The sequence below is a fragment of the Apis mellifera genome, linkage group LG4, assembly GCF_003254395.2.
Source record: "Apis mellifera strain DH4 linkage group LG4, Amel_HAv3.1, whole genome shotgun sequence".
Classification (NCBI taxonomy): Eukaryota; Metazoa; Arthropoda; class Insecta; order Hymenoptera; family Apidae; genus Apis; species Apis mellifera.
Window position 1 is genome coordinate 2,442,863 of NC_037641.1, and position 24,477 is coordinate 2,467,339.

The window sequence follows — 24,477 nt, forward strand, 5'->3', positions numbered from 1 at the left end:
CCTCCCGACATCACGGGCCTTCTTTCTTCGACCTTCGTCCCCACTAAATTCTCCCCTCCCTCCCCGGCTCTCTTTCCCTGCGAGATTCTTCCCACCATACCGTCCGTGGATCCACGCTCGACCCCTCTCTTTCTCACTCTTTCTCTCTTTTCCTCCTCCAACGTATCCAACGACTCGAACCGTCTCGCTCGTGTCGCTAGCCTAACACCGGTAACCAGGGGCGTACGTCGAAAGCCTCTTTCTCGCTCTAACCGCGAGTTTTCCTCCGTAGCACGATCTTCGTCACACGCCAGCCACCACCGTTCCGTTGCTCGTGCTGTCGATGCTGGTAGTGGTGGTGGCGAGCGTGATGGTGGTGGTAATGGTGGTGGTGGTGGTGGAGCCTCAGTACCGCCATACCCGCCAAAGCACGAGCACCGTGACAGCCCGCACACATGTCCGCGGATTTTTGGGACTATAACCCCTGGAACATTTTACTTGCCACTGACTTTTTCCGTGATCGACTTGGGTCCGTGTCCAGTATTTGGATCCCAACAATACTTACTTATCCATTTGTGTGGACACTTTGTTATTGCCGATTTGATTGTTTGTTAGTGGTGATCGTTGATGTTTTGTTGGTTTTGCAGCGAAAGACTGGAGTGACGATCAGTGAAACTGACCAATTATGGTGTTCGTTATGGTGTAATGGGATTGACTGTTGTATGATGATCGTGATTTTGAAACGGATATCAAATTTTAAACATTTCTGTGTTAATTTCTTTTATTATTGACTTTTGACAATTGATTAATATTATATTGGCGGATCGTACGATGTGCAATTGCCTGCTATGTGATTTTCAAGATTTAATCAATCTTGTTTAAGTGACTAGAGAGTTAAGTTTAAATCCTAAGGAAAACTTCTTGCCGATCTTCAAAAGAAACATTCAAAATCAATCAATTTGCATTGCTTAGAGAAACAAACAATCAGTGAAAGTCTCCTTAGGAACTTCTAATAACTTATAACAATTCACAAAACGTATAAACAACATATCCAACATATCCACCATTATCCGACGGGAGGTAACCGTCATCAAATCCGTCTCCCATTCATCAACAACATCAATAATACGATGAAATACAATTCATGCATTAGCAACAAACATCTATCTGTGATCCAATAATAATCAGTCCAAGTAGTTATACAAGAAAGGAAACGAATCTTGATCGAAGAGCGGGAAAGTCTGTTCAGGATCGACGGACTATGCAATCGTGGATCGAGGGTGGTCGGGCACGGGGTGTCATACAGGACGATCTTCCCTGATCCTGGACGAACAGGCAGCCAGGTCACCCTCTGTGGCGCGGAGCAGCGAGAACAAAATGCCGGAAAAGGAGGTCGCTTATCATCAGGAGGCGTTCTCCCTGTTGCCGCCCCCGCCACCCCCACATCACCCTCACTCGGCGTTCCACGCGGCTTTTCACCCGCACCCGCACCCACCGCCTCCACCATTTCATCCGCACCATGGACCGCCGCCTCCGCCTCATCCGGCTGCGGCCGCCGCCGCCGCATGGGAGCATCACGCGGCCGCCGCGGCTGCCGCCGCCGCCGCCGCTTTCCACGCTCCACCACCTCATCCGTAAGTCTTTCTTCGACCTTGCTTTTTATTAAGAAGATATGAAACTGCTTTCAACCAGAGATGGATTCAAATTTTAACATATTATCAGCCGATAGGATAAAATTAAGACTTTTTAAAATAAGTTTGGTTTTGAATATATCTATTGAAATTAAATGTCTGATTTGATGCACGAGATCGATTTGTGATTTGTTTAATTTTAATTTTTCTTCTTGTTCGAAATAAGTGATTGAAATAATCACATAAACGAAGAGTTCGTTGGAAAAGCAAAGTCGTATCTGTTAAATTATTCGAATATTAAATTTTCAATAATATGTCACGTAATTTTTTTTTTATTCTTTCAAAGACAAAATCTCGATAAATTTTTGAATAACAACAATTGTACTTAAATTTATAACTATAAATATATTTTACACAATTTAATATAATTTTATATAATTAATATTTTTTAATAAAACGAAATTTCACTAGTTATATATTATTTTTTTCTACTGCGCAATACCGGCCAATAATGTGTTAAGAATAAAATTACGTCAATAAATAATTTATCATTCAAAGCATAGAATAATCACTGTTAAACGTTGCCGAAGAACGGTCAATTATAATAGCTACGAATAAATGCTATTTGAACATTTTAAATAAAGTTATCACTTAAAGTAACATTATTCGAAATTTTAATTAATTAATTTTTTAATTCATTAATATCCAACTCTATCGCAAACAAATAGCTTACGAAAGATATAATTTTCGCTGATGAGTATGCATCTTGAGACGTTATTGCAGATTTCAATGAATTTGAAATTGAACGTTGTCAGAGTTATCATTTTGAGAAATTTCTTTCTATTTGTAAATAAAAGATGTTCAGATAGAAAATTTAAGAATTGATATTAAAAATTAAAATGAATAGAAAAGTTAGTGTATAAAGTATTTAATTATTTATTGTGTTTTAAGTAATTCAATTAAGTTAGATAAAGTGATATAATGGAGAAATAAAAATTATCTCAATCATTCATTTACTTTAATAAAAGAAATAAATTGTTTTTAATTTGATATTTTAGATATTTTTAAATAAGAATTTTTGTTTTAATTTCTAAATTGATCTCCTAAATTTTTTACATTTCTATATTAATCTGATTATATACTTAGATTTAATTTTTGAATTATGTATATAATTTTTTACACGATATTATTATATGTTCTGATATATGTTCGCATCATAATAATTATACTTATATCTATATCAATTATAACAATTGTTACGAGATAACAATCTACATTCTGGTCATCTAATAATAAATTTTTATTGCTAAATTAAATTAAAAATATATTCTTTGTCTATATTTTATTATGCTAAATCATAAATCTTACAGAAATCAAATTTGATATAAATAGACCAATGCAATATATGTATATATATAGAAATCTTTTGCTTATATGTATAGAAAAAAGTCATTCTATTAATGATATATTTCAATTCAACTCATTGAAATCACTCAAAAAGTAAATTTTTGATATGTTTATCAAAATATGTATTTGTGAATAACTTGTAAGCACGAGATTATTGAGAGTTGATGAAGAAGGTTCTTAAAAGTTTCAAGAAACTCTTTTTAAATAAAGAATTTGAATTTAACTTCTTTACTGTTAAGAATGATATATCATTTATAATATAAAGTCGTTAATGAAATATTTGGGAAGATATGTTTATCCTTTAATCTAAGAAAATATAAATTTGAATAAAAAAAATTCACATACAAAAAATAAAATAAAATGTCATATAATATTATAATATTATAACATGTAGTCTTATGCGTCATGTGAATAAAATTGTACTGTGAAATATTTCGTTTATAAAGATTAAGGATTGAAAATGCATTTCTTGGAAATTTTTTTCAAAATCTTTTTGTGAATAGCGAATTTGAAAAATACAAAATTGAAGAAAAAGAATTGATTGAAAGTTCATTTTTAAAAGATACTTGAGAATAGGTTTGGTGAAAGAGGAAATTGAAGATGATTGATCTTCAGGAAGTAGTATAGATGTTTCTTGAATATTGATGTGGTATATGAAATAGGGGATAGTAAAACTTGGGGATGATTGATGTTTTTAGAAATCGAATACAGTAATTTTTATGAATGATGTAGTAATAGAGGAAGTCAGAAATGATTGACTTATAGATAGGCAGTGTATAGATTTCAATTGTGTGACAAACTGTGATAGTTTAAATATTAAATATCTCATAATAAATAATTTTTATCAATCTTTGATGTATTAATTATATAAAATTTATTTATATAATTTAAATATTTATTTAAATATATACTGAAAGTCAAAATATTTTAGAAATTTATTAAATACAAAGTTTAATGAAAGAAGACAATTGTTAGTAAGAAATATTTATTCAGATACGCAGAATAATTAAGTCATTTTACTATATCTATGTAATATATTTATAAAATCATTAATTATTTTATTATTATTGAATTTATCCATCTTTAAACACGTATCTGCAATTTATTCACATTTTAGATGTCATTAAATGCTTATTATAGTAATTACAATGAATGATAATTTTTAAATTTTATTATATGACTATTTGAAACTTTACTGTTCTTTTTAAAGAAATCTTTCTCAATATCTTCCTTTTGAGCATTTTACAAATTACCTATCCAAGAAAATCACAAAAAATAATCTTTGTACTCCAACTACTTTAGATAATTTCATACAAAAAAATTTCGTCACTTAATTTAAAATATTATTATGCATCAAAATTATTAATAAACACACATAATTCTACAAAAACTATTTCTCAATGAATTAAAATTACAAAAGAACAATACATGATCTAAACATAAATCCGTGTCTTCATTATGAAACTTCTCAAATTAAGATTCCGCTAGTTTTCTTATCCGAAGAGGAACGAATTTCCTACTGAAATAATCGACAATAATATCTCATTGAAAATCATTAAGAATTCCAACGCTAAGCAACGTTCTCCTACATCATCTTTCCTCTTGTGATCGAACCGCTCCTGGCGCAATAGATCATTCTTAAACAGCGTATCACCTCTTTTATCCTGGAAGAATAAACGATCGCGTTTGCGTGTCAAGTGATCTCATACGGACCTGCTTCACGCGATATTTAATTCAATTATATATCTGCGGTTACTTTGTGCACCTCGAAGCGGCGCAAAACTCGGGCGACGCGCGTCCCGACGATTCGTCGGCGCGGAACGCGCGCTGAATGAGAATCAACGAGCCGCGACCCAATGATAATCCATGCCGCGGATCACCCTACTTATGCTTATCTGTCAAAGCATCGATTCCATTCACGGCTCTTAATTGGCCTTAATGAATTTGGGGATCTGCCGAATGCGAGGTCATTTATATATTTACTTCTTTTATATGCTATTTTGTCTGAATCGCGATAATTTTTTTTTTTTTTTTTTTTTTTGCAAAAAAATATAATTGATATTCGAGAAACGTGGATTTGATTATGTGTGAATTTTTCCTTTTTCAATCAGTTTGAATCTACTATGGCAGATATTGATAGAAGATTGTATAGATAGAAATGAGGCGGAAATAAATTTCTTTCGTTTGAAATTTTGTTTTTGAGTAAATCAAGTTTGAAAATTTCAAGAGCAAATGAAATTGATTGATAATTAAACGTGAGTATATAATATCAATGGAAAATTATTATACATGTAAAAATAAAATTTTATTGTTTAAATGTTTCTTTTTATTTTTTAGAAAATATTAAATATGTAACAAAAACAATAGATAATATTTAAGAAATTATGTATTGATTATATATCGAATTTTTAAATGAAAAATGTAATTTATTTTTCATTGTATTTTATTTTTCGTTCATTTAAAAAATGTTTTATTGATAATTCATTCGTATCCAATCGAGAATTAATTAATTTTATTTATACTTGAAATTTTTAAATGTAGTTTATTCGAAAAAGAATTTATTCTACACGAAAAAATTTTCTTTTTTTTTTTCATGTAAAATCTCCTGTTAACTTGTATTATTAGTTTTTAAATACTCTAAAAATCATAAATTATTTACTATACTATATATATTGAATATTCAAATTCAAACATCATAACGAAATAAATAAAAGATATATAATATCTTATAATTTATTGAAATAAACTATTAAAAAGTTAACTTAAGTATAAACATTTATTATAACTGCATATAGATATTCTTGTGCTGTGTTACAGAATTTGTAATTTATAAAAGCATAAATGACAAGGTATCAAAATATATTATAAATATCAAATTGCACAGTTTTCTCTCAAATATTTCTATTATATTTTACATATATGTATATGTTGGAAAAGGATAAATTACAATTTACCGTACATTTACATAATCGATTATTTTCTATCATATCGTTCAAATATTTCCTTATTCATTATAATGAAAATTTCTTAATCACTTTTTTCTGATTAATTTCATCATGAAAATATATAATGTATACACAGTGACTGCATAGATAACAAATATTTATGCAAAATAATTTTTATATGAACATGATTCAAAAAATGGAACTTAAATAGAATTTCATTTTTTAAATAATACGATGCGAATCATAATAATGCGATCTGAATATTTTATGTCTTTTTTCCATATTATGTGCATTTTGTAGATATTTTTCGTTTAAATGCATAAATTAAAATCCGCAGTCTTATAATGATACATATATAATTTTTCATCAATTCTTTTGATTATATAGTAATTTAATACGTTGCGTTTCTTAAAGATGATCTATATAAAAAAAAAATAAAAATAAAAAATTAATTTTTAATGAGGATACAAAAGATAGGGTACAATAAGTAGCTAGATGTTAAAGAGAGTGAGAGAAACGAGAGAGGAAGAAGAAAAGGGATGAAACGGAGAACGACTCAACGATGGTGAAAGAGGGAGGCTTTTTAACGTCTTAATCGAGTTAATTAAGGCGGTTTCGCACGTTTTCACGTTCTGCAAACATGACACGCTATTGCACGCAATGAGATTACCTCGGCGACTTGTTAAGGCCTAGGTTAACGGGCTCGTGGAAATGCTCGAACCGACACCGAGGGATAATTGGACGTTTCTAAACGGTCTGCTTAACCCTTTTCACGAACGATATGGATGCGGATGAAAGTGGCGATCGCCTTCATTCGAAAGCTGTTTCGATGATTTTTCATTTCGATTAATCCTTAATTTTGAAAAGTAATTTTTACATTTTTGCATAACAAAAAATTCAGATAATTTGTACTTTGTAATTTTTTTTTATAATTCTTGTGTTTTCGTAATATTTTCATTGAATGAAAATTATGATGAAATTTACATTTTGAAATCAAATTTAATTGAATCAAATTTTATAATCTAGTATTTGAAATTTCTGCTAATTTTTTTTCTAAATTTTTTTTCTAATTTTTTTTATAATTTTATTCTTATTTTTTATAATCTTTTCATTTCATTTGTATTTTCATAATCAATTTTTTAGTAAATAATCGCTAAAGAAAAAAGACAATAAATATTAATTTTTAATTATTTTTAACATGCTTTGAAAATGATATCAGAGATATTGAATTTTTATGAACTATATTATGAACTATAAATCACAAGTTTCTACATTAAATAACATTATTATTTAGTTAAAATTTAACATTAATAAAAAGTACTATTAATTTTAATGTATTAAAACTTGCTTTCTTTGGAAAAGTTGCATAGTGTTATTTTGATGATATTTAAATTGATATATCATACAAAAATATGGTTTAAAACCGATTTAAAAAAAAATTAATTAAATTATTTATAAAATCATATTTAAAATTTCATTAGTTTGTATTTTAATCCTTGATAATTTTATTTAAGTTTTTAACTTATAATCACAAATAGAAAATATTTTATTATAAAATAATTCTCTCTTTAAATCAAAAATTAAAGCTAGAATTAAAACTAAAGGGTATAAATATTCGAAAAATAATCTTAAAAAAAAAAAAAAGAAAGTATATAAAATTGAGAATTAAGTTGTGAAATTTGTATGACTAATAATTCAAGTTTTGGTTGATAGGTATCGTTTATCTTTTCCAAAAATTTTATTGCACGAGTCTCTCACGTACCAATTACTTGACAAGATAAATGTAGTCAAGATACATAGGGGGAGAAAAAGTGGAAGCAAAAAAGGAAAAGCAATCCCTTCTCTCTCTTTCTCTCTGTTGTAATTACGATCGTAAGATTGAGGGAACAAGCAAGTAACAGGTGTTCGATATTAGCCAATTGGCCAGACCAGTATCGGTTCAATTAAGCGTTTAATTACACCAGCTAGCCAGATCAATACCACCCCTTCAATCATTCGTGAAATCCGTATTCGTTCTTCGACTGTCTTTTCCTTTTGATCATCTTATTTGTCTAAAACTGTATTGAATAGATCTATATTCATATATCTATTTTGTTATGAATATTTAATTATATCAATCACAAAAAATAATAAATAATATGAAATATCAATATTTAAATATTATATCAATATTGATTATTATATTGATATTTCATTTATTATTTATTATTGTTTCATTTTTATAATTTATTATTTTTCTACTTCTTTTAAATTTTTAATTATTTATTAAGTTATATACATATTGATTAATTTTTGTAATAAAAATATAATTTTTTAATAAAGATTCATAAGATTTGAAAATCTTTCCAAAATTTTGAAAATTCTTGTATCAATCCAATAAAATTTACAATTAAAAATTTTATGATTCATACTTCTTTCGATAAAAATCATTAGAATTTTTTAATTTCGTAATTAAATATCTTTTTAAGTGAATTTTAATTAAATTTTTTTTTCTTTCATGATTTCATATAAATTAAATTCTACTGTAAAAATTCATTCGTAAATACTCAAACACTTCTTCTCATCAATTTCTTTACATATAATTTCATGAAAATTACACTTATTTTATGAAAATTACACTCATTACAATTATAATTAATTAATAATTCCTTTTGAAAATAACAATTCTTAAAATTAATCTCACTCGTGTGACGAATCTTTGTCTAATCCCTAACCTAATTAAATAAATTTAAAAAATTTTTAAATTTATTGCATTTATATGAATGAAAAATCTTAGCAATTGATTGTGAAATGAAAAATTAATTATTATTAATATATATATATATATATATTGTATTTTCATTATATTCATAATGAATTAGCACAATGAAACAAATCAAATTTTTATTTAAAAAAAAATCATTTGAGGATCTCTTATTAATAATTCTCAAATCTTTAGGAATCCACTGACTATAATTCGAGAATTATTGATCTGTAAGATTACGTATCAAGTTTGAAGTCGACTTAAAACATGGTCGAAGGATCGAGCAACGTCGGTCGGCGTAAAATTCACGACTTGCGTTCACATTCGGTGTGCCCCCTTCTGTCTGTTTCGTCGGATATTTTTGTCTCTTTACGAGGATACGAGAGATGCGGATGTATTTTTGCCATCGGCGTGTGTTTTGCCTTACCCTACGCGATATCGTCCATTTCATTCTCCGTGACGAGCCTAAATGTCCAGCGGATGCGCTCGTTTCCGACGTGTTTCTCTCCTTGACTGAAAATCATCGACTGGCGCCGACCGACGTTTTCTCGAGATTTCGAATGTGGCGCATTTGATCGGTGAATTTATAACGGAGTTGTGATGTCAGATCGTTATTTCCGTGCAAATTTGAGTGGAATTTACTTGAAATAATAATTTTATTTATAATTAAATAAGGTTATTTATCACAATATATGCATTTATATGCATGTATGTATAATGTATAATGTATTTCAATTGAAATACATTAGATTAGATTAGATTAGCTTAGATATAAATATTTCAATGATAATCTAAATAAAATGGACGAAATTTATTTCAAATAATAAATTTAAAGAAAGTTATCTGTTATTTAAATGTTTAAAATAAATAAAATAATAAGATAATATTTCAATCGAGATTATGTTTTTTATTTAATCAATTGAAGAAATTTTAAGTAAAACGAATATTTGGAAAAATTGATTATAATATAAAGAATTGATTTTCAGAACACATGTTGAATATTACAAATGTAATAATAATCGTAATAAGTATATAATAATGCTAATTAGAATGAATAATAATATAAAACATTTGGCATATATTAAAAAATTGATCATTTCCATTTAAATTCAAATAACAAATAACAAATAATGGTAAATAATGAATAATTTATTTCATGAAATATGAAGTGCAAATACATTTATTTCATTTAATTTAAATATTTAATTTTATAAAAATAATTAATTTGTCTACTAATAATATAATTTTGCTGTAATTTTTTCTTAAATGTAAATCGTCTGTTTTTAAGATAAATGATAGTATTTTCTTTGAAATAAAATTTTAAAATGTTAAAAATTAAATATATATTGAGTATATAATATATATAAAAAATTTTTTCTGTAATTTATTGTAATAAATTAAAATAAAATAAATTAAAATCAATATAAAAATAATGAAAATAATTATCATTTTCGCAATTAATTTATCTAATAGAAATTATTTCTTTTTTTTTTATCTTGAAAAAAAGAAACATTCAAATTTTTAAAATACAAATAAAACATATTTCTGCTAATATTTATGTTTTAATTATGCCTTACTCTATATTATAATAATATATTAAAATATTTTTAAAGTTTGAATATAAATCATTTATATATGATACGTTTTTTAATGAATAATTTTTAAATAAAAATTTATATTAACATTCTAAATTAATTTTCTCTTATCTTATAACTTTCTTCAAATTCATTATTTACTATTTTTGAATTGCTTGAATCAAACGAAAATATCTCATGCTTATCCATTAAAAATTTCTAAAGAGTGTAAGACATATTCACACATATTCACACAAAAATCAATCATTGTTCTCACGAAATAAATCGCGATACTTTTCTTTGGAAAAGATCCAAGATCGAGCTTCAAACCGCGAATTGAAAGTTCTCCGCGTAAACAGGAAATCGTGCGCGTCTCTTAAAACAAGAAACAATTCGTACTTGGTCGGTTTCCCTTCGATTTAATGAGGATTCATCCCAAGATACGACAGACCAATGATATTTGCATTTTCCGGCACAATCAAGCCGTTACTCATTATCCACGGCTCGTTGCTCGTCACGACGGGATTCGAGGATCGAGCAGACACTTCCTGGCCAACGATGAATGCGATACCAAGTGCACTTGCCGATTGCAAATGCAAACGGTTGTCGTTTTTCTCCAGCAAACGCGTCCCGCGTGTAACACTCGCCTAAGCTGTCCGCGAATACATTACGCCAGTTGTACGCGCTATGATTCAAAACCTTTCGTCGCCAGGAAAAATAGAAGAGGGATTCGAAGATAATCGAGGAATTTTGTTGTAAATGAATCGATTCGTGGAAGGATTTTAATGATTATTAGGCTATGATATTGAAGATGTTTTGTATACTTGTTAGTATTATTTTTCTGAAATTTTTTAACAATGCACAGAAAATATTGCTTTGGAATATTAAAAAATATTGAAAAATATATTTTTGAATCAGTTTAAATCTCTTCAGAATAAAATAGAATAAAATAGAAAATATGGATTATTATTAGTTATGTATGCCAAATTTTTAATTCTGCGTAACAATTCGAATGAAATCAAATAATATCAAAATAAATTCTTGATTTATTTTAATTTTTAAGAAAAATTTAAAAATAAAATTTTCGAAATTTAAGAAACAAAAATTTGATATACAAAGATTTCGTATTAGAGTTAATATTTTTACAATTGTAATTATGTTGAAAGGAAGAAAAATTTGTAAGTATCGTATTTTTTTTCTTAACTTTCGAGTTGAGAGAAAGGAGTTGTCGTTAATGACGAATGGTCGATTACTGGCAGGTTGTAAACCTGTAAAGTATTATTACTTCAAGTTGTTGAGGTAGTAACAATAAAAATTTTACTCATAGAAGTAAATTTTTATTTACAGAGATCGAATTACACTACATTTAAGAAGTAAAATAAGACATCTAGGAATGTAACAAATAATTCAAATTCGAAGTAATTCTATACTTCGATTCATAGAAATTTTCATGCTAAAAGAAATTCCATTATATACAAATTTTTCAAATTACAGTTGAAATTATATATTTTTATAAAAAATATATCTTTCTTTTTTTGTAACTTGAATCCTCTTCATGCAACTATAAAGTACATTTTATCAAAAACAAATAAAATTCTAACATCATATAAAAAATTTACGAATAAAAGTATCAAAAATCACTCATATCTTTCATGAACAACTTGTATTTGTGTTCCTGATTTATTTTTTATTATTTCTCGAAAAATGTGATTGTAGAATGTTTATTTCGAAATCTTTCTTTCATTATATATTCATTCTTATGATATTTAATCTCATTATATAATCACAATAAAATTGAATGTTTATAAAATATAATAAAAATGTATACAAAATATAACAAAAAATGAAAATTTTTTCGAGATTCGAAAAATAATATTTTACCGCTGAAATTTTAAAATCCCCAAGAAATCTCCCTTTTCTTTATTCTTTATTCAAAAATAACATTCAAATTTCGATATTATAGAAAAACTTAAAATTCCACTTAAACTACCTTTTCTAAAACGAAGCCTTAAAAAAAAAATGGATGGAACAACTTCCATACGAAACTCACGAAGAACCACGAAATCCCATCCCGCATGCCATCTTGTATCTACGATCTCCGAGACCTCTGGTGTCCACCATCGAGGAGACTGCACCAATAATTCGAGCATCGACACCAGACCCCTTCGCTCACGTTTTCGTGTCCAGTTACAAAAACGAAACGAAAAAGAGAAAAGAGAAAAGAGAGGGAGAAGAAACGGAAAGAATCTCGAATCGATTGCCTTATCTGCCCGAGCATGGAAGCTCCAGATTCTCCGAGGAAGTCGAGCAGCGAGCGATCGTAACGTCAGGTAAATCGAGGTACCTGGTCGTCCTTAGGCGTATTTTTTTATCACGATCGACGAGGCCCCACGCACAGCTCGTGGGAGGAAAATCTGGTCCCCCTTGGCGAACAATGAACGCTCGCGTCCCGTTTATGAATCTGTCGGTCGCGTGGGCACACCTCGGTCATCCCAACGAGGGTTATAAGGGAAAAGGGGGAACGTGGGGCGCGCGAAACATGCGGGTTGTCGCGCGAATCGAGAAGAGACGAGCTACCAGCTCAGAGCAGTAAGAGGGATATTGAGAAAGAGGGTGAAAGAAGAGTGTGGTTAGAATCTTGTTTAGGAAACGATTGAGAAATTACAATTTTATATTGATTAATCAGTTTTTTATGGATGTTAATATCTGAACAAATATAAATAAGTTAAGATAAATTAAAATAAATCTAATTTTAAATATTAAGTAAATTTTTTCGAAATATTTGTTATAAGTATTGTATTTGTTTTCGAGAATCAATTTTTCGTATGTTATTGATACGTACCATTTCGATTATCATATAAAGTATTATTTTATATCAGCTATAAAAACTAAATTGCTATAAAACAGATTTTTTTGTATTAATTTTGAATATTTTGAAAAATATATACGAAAATAAATTTTCTATGTTTCTTATCTTAATTATGTTCTAAAAGAAAGTTCACGTAAATCTTTTTTTCACAGTCCGTCATCAAATTAGAATGCTTAAACTAGCAGTAAAAAATTATTAAACTTTGAATAATAATTTCATAATTTCATCGTTTTGATATCGGCAGAAAGAAAATCAGACTAAAAGATGAAAAAATCAGTTTCTAACAAATTTATCGAAATTATAATTTCAAGTTTTGATAAATTGTATAATAATTAATTCAATAATTGAATAATTCTAATTACTCAATAATTATAAAATTATCTAATTATTTAATAATTTTATATCTAGAAAACAATTCTAAATAATTTAAAAATTTTTTAAAAATTTTCCTAATAATAAGATATAAAAATTTCAGGGTTGAATTCATTTTTTACAACTTCTATATTCTATATTTATATCCTCTAGAAATAAATTCTAATGTATATTTAATTAGACCCAAAAAACCATTTTAATTTTTTTCATTTCTGTTCGATCCAACATCCTTTCCTTTAGGAATCATTGCATCCGATCCATTTCTTATCTTCAATGATTCTTTCTCGTTGAGCGCAAGCGAAAGATAAAATTTACATCATGGACTACTACATAAACGAATGGTACCACGAACTCATGGGACAATTTAATACATCGTATATATTTACGCGATTTCGTGCGTCGGTCGTTTCGTCTGTGACCACTCAAATCCGATTGTTTCGATCAAGTCGGCGGTCCTCTTCCGAGAAGCGAAAGATACGATTATGTCAGGTCGTTTGCCGGGTTCGATCCGTTCGCGAGCGCAGATAGCGATTCTTGGACATCGCGAGTGATGTCATCCTCTTTGGGTTCGGTTGTACACGTCTGGGAAGCTGTTGCTCTTGATTGGAGTAACTCAAGTGTTCGCCTGTATGAAGGAAATGAAAGGGATCGAGATGTAGAATCGTTAGAAAGTTCAGTTTATACACGTTTTGTATCTCAAACAAGAGTCTACGATTAAATATAAATTTTTGCATTTACCATGTTATTCGATCACATTCTCATCTCACTTTTTTTGCTCTACATTAAATTTAAATTTGATATTTTATGCCATTCGATTTATATTTTATTTGAAAAAAAGGGGTCATCGTGAAAAAGGGAGGATAATTTTTCTATTCGTGATTTTTATCAAGAAAAATGAAGGGAATTTGATTGGTTAGATTGGAGAGTCGTGTTTTTAGTAAGAATCTTCCTAGCAGCGAATTTAGAGATCGCCACGATACTATAACCTAACCTCAATCAATCAAACTTTAATCCTGATTCTAATCTCGACCAATGCAACGTGACGCAAAATGCTAGCTTATGTTTACCATTGCTACCAGTTTGAATGATAAATGTTAATAGAAGCGTAAAAAACATAGACAGCTACATGATTGGTTACGAAAATATGGAAATACATTCTAATTATGAACGATTTTAGAAAGTATCTTATCGAGTACGAACCAGTTAGGATAAGATCCGATTGGCACGCCATCATTTCACTGTGATTTATGTTCTTAATAATCCGATCTACGCGTATCAAACCTCAAGATCCTGCAATCGAAAATAAATATTTCTTCGAGTCGAACGTGGAACGTTATGAATATCATTCAGACGTACCGCAAACGGATTCACGAATTACGTTGCGTACCACCCCGGTGGCGTTAAAGAGGTCCGAGAATTCGGCTCAAATAAAAGGAAACCAATGGAAAGGGGAAAAGAAGAAATAGGATGAAAGAAAAGGAACTGAAGGGGAGAAAAATAAAAACTGGTGAAGAGGGGGGAGGAGGGGAGGGAGAAACTGGCAAACGATTTTCAAGAAGCCTCTATCTCGTATTCCCGGTCCGTCCTGGCTCGAGGCGCGTTGCGCGTGTAAAAACGGGAGCCGATTTGTCAGCGAGGCGGGATCGCGATGTACACGGTAGGAGCTCGTCGAAGGAAGACGTTCCCTTGTGGCTGCGTACCCCCGCTCTTCTTTCCTCCCCTTTCTCGCTTGGATAGAAAGGGCCCGCGGGTACGATACGAAGCGCACGCGCGATTTATCATTGGCGCGGCATCCATTGATAAATTCCAGGCATTCATAACGCCACGATGCCGCGTCGTACACGCCGCGATGCACAACGAAAGGGACACACGATACCCGAGCACGATACGATACCGAGACGATACCGGGCACCATAGCGTATAACACAATCGGCCTACACCGTGGGCCTGTTACGTTGCTTGCTCGCGGGATAAGAGACTCGCAAGATACACACACATACGCGCACATACACATATATACACGTAGCGCGGAATTGGCATTCGTGGTGAGACTGGTAACGCGAGAACGAAGAAATCCATCGAGGGGGTGAATTGTTCGTTTGTTGCCTTCTTTTATTTTTTTCTGTTTTTTTTTTTTTTTTTTTTCGTAGTTTTATTTTAGGAGTTTGAAAAAAGGAGGAGGAAGAAAATATAGGATTTAGAAAGAGTAAGAAATTTTGTTAGAAGAGATAAGGGCGATTTTTGTATGAGTTTTTGTATGAGTGAAATTTATTTTTTGAAAAATGATGTTTCGTGAATGGTTTTCTATTATTTTTTCGTAGGAAAGAAGAAAATTTAAGGAGAGAAAAAGATGTGGATAATTTTTTTGGAAACTGATAAGGATGGTTTTTGGATAAGAGAATTAGAATTGATTTCTGAAGAATGATTTATTGTTATCTTTGTAGAAATAGATAGAAATTTATTAAGTATTTTATTTAAAAAAAAAAAAGATAACGAGAGAGAATGGAATTAATTTTCCAGAAATGATTTACTTTATTACAAAAATTTATAAATAGTTGGATTAGTGTACTTATTATAAATTTATTATATACAATAAAATTTTAATACAAAAAAAATATAGACGAAAATAATTAAAAAATTTACGAATTTTTGATTTATAGATCAATGAACAATATATTTTATGATTTTATATTAGCGTAGAATTTTTGTTTGCTTCAAAATTTGATAAAAAATTGCATAAGATTAATGTCTATGATTTTTATTATTCTTTTAATCTTTGATAATAATTTTATTGTAACTGATAAGAGTTTTTCGCAATAAGATAAAGATAATATCTTTAGAAGAGATTAATAAAAATATTAATTTTTAGTTTAATTTTTAATATTAATAAATAATTCCAAAAATAGATTGTAACAACTATGATACTTGATAATAGAATATTTATCTTACCTAAAGATATATAATTCGTTAATATTTCATATTTATAATACATTTATAATACTTCATAATTGAACTCGATATTAAAAAATAAATTATTATTGTTCCATTTTTAAAGAATAACAAATTAACAATTTGTTTCCTAAAATTCAAATATATTTATTATTCTTTCATCTAACAAACCTCTCGAATTGAATATTTTCAAATCCTCCACCCCGAAGAATGAAACACGAATTCTTTTCACAGAGTACTATACTCCTGTCGTGTCCCAAGTTTATCCCGTGTCATAAAGCAGGAGCGTGCTCGTCAAACCAATAAGATTCATCGAGTTTTAGCAGAGAGGGGAGAAGCGCGACTTTCACGCCACTCGGCAGCGACAAGTCCGCCTCGTCCGGCTCGAAAAGGCCTAATCGCCTTAACGAGACAATTAGCCGATGATAGCCGCCGATAAATCCCAGTTTGTTTTGTCTGCTTTGCCGGACGCTGTATCTCGTTGGAGAGATTACCGTGTCCAAATATTTCTCGCGGATCGTTCTTGTAAATATTCGTTATCGCGGCTCCGTTCGATAAATAAATTTGCAGCTTCACAACATGACGATCGATGACCGTTCGTGGAAATCGAAAGACAGCCACCGAAAGAATGTTTATCGGATGTTGATTGAATTATAGGAAATAGTTTTTACACGTTTATATTTATCAATAATAATCGTTTGATAATATCGTATAGATATTTATGAAATAGATTTAATCAGATCGATTTTGAATGATGATATTTTACGAAAAGATTTATTATATTTATTATTATATTTTTCCAAGAAAATCGTTGGAAATACAAACAAAAATTCAATTTTTCTCTTAAATTCATCAATATGAATTTGTAACTTTTCTTCGAAAATCAAATTTCTATTTTTAGATAAAATACGAATAAAATTGAAAAGTAATTGATCAACATAAAATTTGAGAAAAGGGATATAAAGTAATTTAGTTTAATTTTAAATATTTATTAGTTTAAAGAAATATTAATGAAAATTTTTTATTATATATATATTTATAACTAATAAATAATCTTCGATATAAAAATTGTTGTGCATCATTAAATATGTAATAGCTGATTCGATATTTAGAGAGCATCTTGAAATAAAACTTTTAATTCTATGAAAAATTCTTATAAAAAGTCACAAATATTTTCAGTTTCTTTTTAGAATTACAATTGAATCTCTATGAAAGTATTTTTATAGATATCTAAAAAAAATATTTTTTAGACATTTTACTATATGAATATTAAGTTCAAAAACAACCTGATTTTTTTTTATATTTTGTATTTATATAAGTAGAAGAATTTTATATTGGAAAAATAATCAATGGATAAATTTTTGAAGCGAAATTATATGTAATAATATGTTACAACAACTTTACATATCTTAATATTTAATATTTAAAAAAAAATCGATGACATTAACTGTCTATTTGAAGAATTCATTCATTGCTCTTAATTCCAACAAGATATATTAACAATTAAAGTCAATTAAAATATCAGAAACAGATATTGTTATATCGAAAACTCGTTTCTTAATTCATTGAGTCGGTTAAGTAAACTATATTCTTCCTCTTGAAATATTTGCTCAGTATGTGAAACAATGTGGTTCGGGACAACGACACGCGTGACGCTGAGATTCAAGCCGGCGGAAGTGGTTGCAGTGCGGCATTCGTATGTTTGCGGACTAAAGACAACACCGGTGTAAATCTGTTTGGCCAAGAAAAGCCTGGCCACGTGGCGTGCACGTTTGCGTGTTCCGGCCCCGGGTCTAACTGCTTCTTCTAATATTTCCCCAGAAAACACGGGGTTGTACCATCCGTTCGCCAATTAACCCTCGTTCAAAGGTGAAATCTTCTTAAGCATCTCTTCCAAGTTCCAATTTTTCAAATATCTATTGAATTTTCTAAATAGAAAATTTCTTAAATAGGAATGTTTAAAACGATGTGTCTTGGAAAGTTATATCTTTGTAATTTTATGAATATACTTTCATAGGTTCATTAATATTTTATGTGGAGAAAGCGCATCAACATAATTGCATGACAGATTAAGAAAATCTATGCATTGCTGTTAAAATAAATGTCGAGATTTGTTATTTAAGTATTATATTCGCGTTTTATGTCCCTTCATATTTTGCGTTATAAAATTATGTTTACGTTAATATTATGTTATAAAATTGTATAATATAAAGTTAATTACACTATAAAATATCGTTGACTGCCTAATGGCAAATAAAATTATTCCACCGGTTAAAGAGTTAAAATCTAAATAATAAACATTTCAAATATTTATGGATAAAAAAATTTTAGATTTCCAATTTTAAGAATTGGAAGGATTTTTATTATTTATTGAGAGAAAGAGGGTAGATTTTGAAATAGTAATTTTATTTTTAATTTTCCAAAATACTTTTAAAATCTTTTTATCCTTTTATACTTTCCTTAAAAAAAAATCCTTCTAAAATTTCGGAATCTATCCGATAAAATCATACGAATTTTTCGAATATACCTTCACATATCTGTATTTAAAATTGAGAAATAAAAAAACTCTTCCCAAGAAACTTATCATTACATCATCCATCCACAAATCTACTCATTGATTTCCTCTCACCAAATGTTGAATCTTAAAATCTTCAATCCCTTTTTCAAAAGAAAAAAAAACTTAACAATCTAACAATCTAACACGTCGGCTAACACCAGTCAAGAACAAATATCCCGCGATCCATCGATAGCTTCTTAATCCCACATCCGGAGATTCCTTGTTCACGAGGGGATGCGCGGCAAACCGGCAACAATCGGATTAGCGGTTGTAGTCCCGACACAGGAGATACCTCGAGGATCGAAGTATCTCGGCAAAGAAGTATCTCGAAAAGAAAGAAGAAGGGAGATCGAAAAAGAAAGAGGGCAGGGGGTTCGAGGTTTACCTTGTAGTTGGATTTAAACGAGCGGAGTTCTCTCGAGTGGCGTTCCTACGCGCGAAGATCTCTCTTCTTGGGCCACTCCTGCCTCTCTCTTTCTCTCTCTCTCTCTCTCTCTCTCTCTCTCTCGTCTTCATCGCCGCCTCCGCTCTCATCGTTCCTCACTGTGTTCGCCGCTTTTCAGAGTGGTAAATTCTCGAACGCCATAACACTGCCACCGTGCGTTTGTTTGGACAAGAGCATTATGAGATTTTATGCGAGCTGCGCGTGCTTCCACTGGTTCCTGGGTGTTGTTTATGCACCAGCGCGGAGAAGAACGCATCGACATCGCGAGAAGATTTTCGAGGAAGCTCGATTTTCTATTCACCGACGAGCTTCGAGAGAGAGTTCGATACAGGGGCCTCGTTCTCGTTTTTTTCTGCACCTCCTCTCTTTCGTTCAGCGTGTTCACACCGATTGGACTCTTGGAGGTCTTTCTTTCTGGGCATTGGGATGATGATGAGGAGGACGGAAACGTTGTTGTCTGAGAAAACGACACGTCGCGTGGTTTTCTCCTGGGATATGAGATCGATTCGTTAGTCGGATAGATATGATTGTTTTCATTGGTTTCCGCGAACTTCCGCACGATTTTAGGACGAGAAGAGAAGTTGTGATAGTCGAAGATTTTTTGTACAATATTTCTGTTTAGGAAATTTATTCATAATTACTAAAATTGAAGTTATTATTATTTATAAAGATAATATTGTTTTTTCTTTTGATTTTTGAATCAAAATGCTGTATAAGATCTATGAATTATTTCTAAATGAAATATGTATTTAAAATAGCTAGACAAATCAAATAAAATAAAAATATGTAAGGTTTATTTATATATAATTTTTTTAAAATTATATATAAAAATATATATAAAAAATCATATTCTTGGAATAGATATGAACTTATGAATTACAATAACAATCATGAATTTTTGCTCAATATCTACATCTTCATATGTATTTCAATAAACATAATAGAATATCATATACAATAGAATAATTAATTTAGATAAATATTCTTCAATAATAATCAAAATTTGTAAATATAATTAAAGATTAAATAATTTTCGAATATAAATATTTATTTTATTAGTAAATATATATATATTTGTAAAACATTTATTATAAAAAAAAAATTAAGCATATATGCCTACAATACAAATATTATTAAATACATATTCATTTTATGTTTGCCTAATCGAATATTTGAATAATCAACGTTCGTATAAAACATTCTCACAAATGTGAAAATAAAATTATTAACGCAAATCACGAAATACATATAAAAAAAAACTAGAAGCTGGAATTTAACAAAAAAATTCACAACTATTAAAAGTAATAGTAATAATAATATATAATAATAGTATATAATAAACACAAAAGTAATAATAATAATAATTCACATTGCACGTCACTTCTACTTCAAACTTCTTCGCACCATACACCAAAGATCAAACAACACCTTCTTCGACAAACACCGCAATCTACCTGAAGATGAAATTACCAAAGCGAATCGCGATGTCCGCGTAGAGAAACCAGGAGCCCGGAATATGAGAAAGTGGAAAGCTTTAAAAGGATGATCAAAGGTGGTGGAAGAGCGTCGAGGAGGAAGAGAGAATCTTCTTAGAAACGACATAAAGATAACCGCTCTATTCGAGAAGCGGCGAGGCGACTGGTAATCCCGGTGTGCCCGGGATCCACCGTCATTGACTTCTGTCCACTGTCAAGTTAACGACGCTTAATGACAGCTGACAGAGGCGGCGGCCCGAGTCGAGAGTGTTCCTCGCGGTTTCTTTTCACAACCGTCCACTGGAAATCGTTCGTATACCGCGGAAACCGTAAAATCGCTTTGGACGGGGACAACTTTAATGCCGATCGTCCTCGTGGGCCCGCTCTTTTCGATTTTATCATCGATTCCAGCCTCCGTTTAAGCTACTCGGGACGTGTGGTAATCGTCAAACGCGTTCATCGTCTCGAGGCTCGACAGCCGCTCCTTTGTATACCTGAAACTCGCTTGGAACTGTAGATGGTGAAATTTGTTTACGAATCGAGTGTTTAATAAGTTTGATAGTTTAAAGGGTTTAGATTTAAGAAAAGTTTGGGTTTTGGAGAAATTTGCGAGTTGGAAAAAGTTAAATAAGTTATCATTTTATATTCGAGTTTTTGAAGATTACTTTTGAGATTATTTTTGAAAAATATTGATTCATTTTAGAAATGGATGAATAATAGTTTGAATGTACGTTTACGTTTTGACGTAACGATATAGAATCTTTCTTTACTAATCTTAGAATCTTTTGTTACTAAGGTAATAAATTTTTCTTAGTATATTGCAAAATTATTTTAAATATAAAACTTGTATAACTTTTTTTTGAATATCTAATTATATTAACTATCTAAAAATAGATTAATTTGAAAATAGATTAATGAATTTTTTTTAATTTTTTTACATGTGAATATACAAAATCTGAAAGATAGATTAATATATCATAAATTGAATGAATAGTATATTATAGTAAGCAATGATAAATAATAATAATTTATTTTCTTTTACGTTAATAATATTTTATTTTGCAAAGATAATTTTAAAGTTTCTTAAATTTATAATGGATAAAGATGAAAAAGACAATGTTTTCAAGATAAAACTCAAATTAAGTTTTCTATATTTTTCTATTCTTAACTTTGTTATCTCTTTTTTTTGATTCAAGTTTTTTATTTTTTCTGGAGACATTAAAATTTTAGATTTTAGGATTAATTATTAATATATTAGCTTAATAATATAATATAATATAAGCTTTAATTAATTAAAAAACAAACTCCTAAATTTTCCATAAAATTAACAAATTTCAAACTTAATATTAACATGGAACTATTTAACAATTTTTTTTCTTTCTAATATTCTAATTAAAAAAAAAAGAAATTTTAAATTTTTCATAAAAATAACACATTTCAAATTTTATATCGATGTAAAATGTTTCAATAATTTCAATATCTACATTAAACTTTAATTAAGAAATAAATTTTCCATAAAAATAATAAATTCCAAACTTTATATTAACATAAACCGATTTTAAAAATCAAAAATACTCCAGCTAAAAAAGAATTTCGAATCATTCAACAGCCCTTATCGACGGCGATAATATTTTTCTCTAAACAAAAGAATTCGCGGCGCAAAGATACACTTTCCTCTAAGCTCTGTGCCAGCTTCAATAAAACCAGTCGCAAAAATACTCTGAGCCACTACGAGCTGCATTCCGCTTACACACACGCTTGTCGGCCAAGCGAGCGTGTGATAAGGGAAACGTATAATAAGACGTGATAATGGGGTTGCAATAAAGATACGAAATGCACGAGGCCGGAATGGAATGTATCTCGTTCATGTTACAATGCGTAAAACCGAGATTTCCATAAACTTATGCTCGGTGATTCTGTCTCGTGTAGAAAAAAAAAAAAGAATATTCGAATTATTTCAAGAACTCGAAAATTTCATATCTGCATTATGGATATACTTTCCAATCCTCTTGGAGGATTATTACGTACTAGCTGGCTTTTAGATTCGTTCTGATATGAATATAAATTTAACAAAATAATTTTTATTCCTATCGCTTGTGACATGAATATTTCATTTTCGGATGAGATATTCTTGTTGTGTATGTTTGTATCATTCTTAGAGAATGACTTTAGATCTTTAATTCGATTAATATTGATACATAGTAGTCATATTGGAGAAGGATTTCAGAATTTTTCTCGTTTGAAATATAATAATGTGCCATTGATATTGCAATTTTTAAAAATAAAATTTCTGGTGTTTTGAAATGTATGTGAGTATGTAGATCAGCATAGATTTTTTAAAATATGGATTGCCTTTTAATTGATTCGTTTGTTTATTATGAGTGATATGGATTTATTATGAGTGAAATGATATTTCTTTTTCCATATTAGATGTAATAAATACATCTTTTCTTTCATAATTTTAAAATATTCTTTAATAAAATCGATTTTTATAATGTTTATAATAATTTACATGTTTTTTTTAGTTTTAATAAATGGCAAATCATTTATATAATCTGTCTATATTATATTTATAGTATATCATTTTTTGAATATATTCTTTTTGAATATAATATATTATTTTATATAATTATTAAAATTATTATGATAAATTTTAAAAAAATTTTATAATTTATAATTTACATCCATTAAAAAAATATTTATAAATTAATTTATAAAGAAAATAGAATAAAATTAGAAATTTACAAAAATATACATTGTAAGTTACAAAAATATGTATAATGCAGAGAATATTAAGAACTGTAATACTGAATTTATTATTTGTCAGATTAGAATATACTATATCTAATGGAATGAGAAAAATAATAAGAGAAATTATTATGTTATAATATATGCAATTTATCATCATAAAAATAAAAATGATATATATATTATAGAATATAGGATAGAATAAGGAAAAAAACAAGATTAGGTACTGATCATTTGAATATCTTAGCTGTTGTTAGTGATAGAAAAAAATTTGCATATTATTGAAAAGCATATATAATTTGATATAATTTTTTGATAAAGATTTCATATAAAAATCAATTCCATTTTTTTTAAATGGATGTTTCTTCTTATATGCTTATAATTCAAGCTTATTTAAGATTCGTAAATTGAATTTCAAAAATAAAAAAAAATAATAATAATTGATAAATAATTCATAATTCATAAGATATAATTAGAATTATGTGTAAATTAGATCAAATTACTGAATAAATTAAATTATTAAAATTTCACTATATCACGATTCTAATTATTTTCCAATACTGTTTCTCGAACATTTTTAATATTGCAATAATTCAAAAAAGAATTTACCAATACTTCTTGTATTACTATTTCTTTCTCTTCTTCTTTCCAAGGAAATCAAGGTTCTCCGGGAAACGATCAATCCGATAGAAAAATGGTAGTTCTGACGGGAGGCTGGTGGCGGCTTTTTTTTTCTTTTTTTTTTTTTTTGTAAAATCGAAGAAATCGGAAGCGCGTTTTTCC

General features: G+C 29.2%; 1 protein-coding gene across 1 annotated transcript in view; it reads left to right on the forward strand.

Moving 5' to 3' along the window:
- Positions 1 to 373: 373 nt before the first annotated feature.
- The window catches only part of LOC551746 (transcriptional activator cubitus interruptus), a 175,939-nt gene continuing 151,835 nt past the window's right edge, over positions 374 to 24,477 (forward strand). The window contains exon 1 of the mRNA XM_624133.6: positions 374 to 1,613. Coding sequence (XP_624136.4) covers positions 1,357 to 1,613 — 257 coding nt within the window. The 5' untranslated portion in view covers positions 374 to 1,356. The remainder of the gene's footprint in view (positions 1,614 to 24,477) is intronic.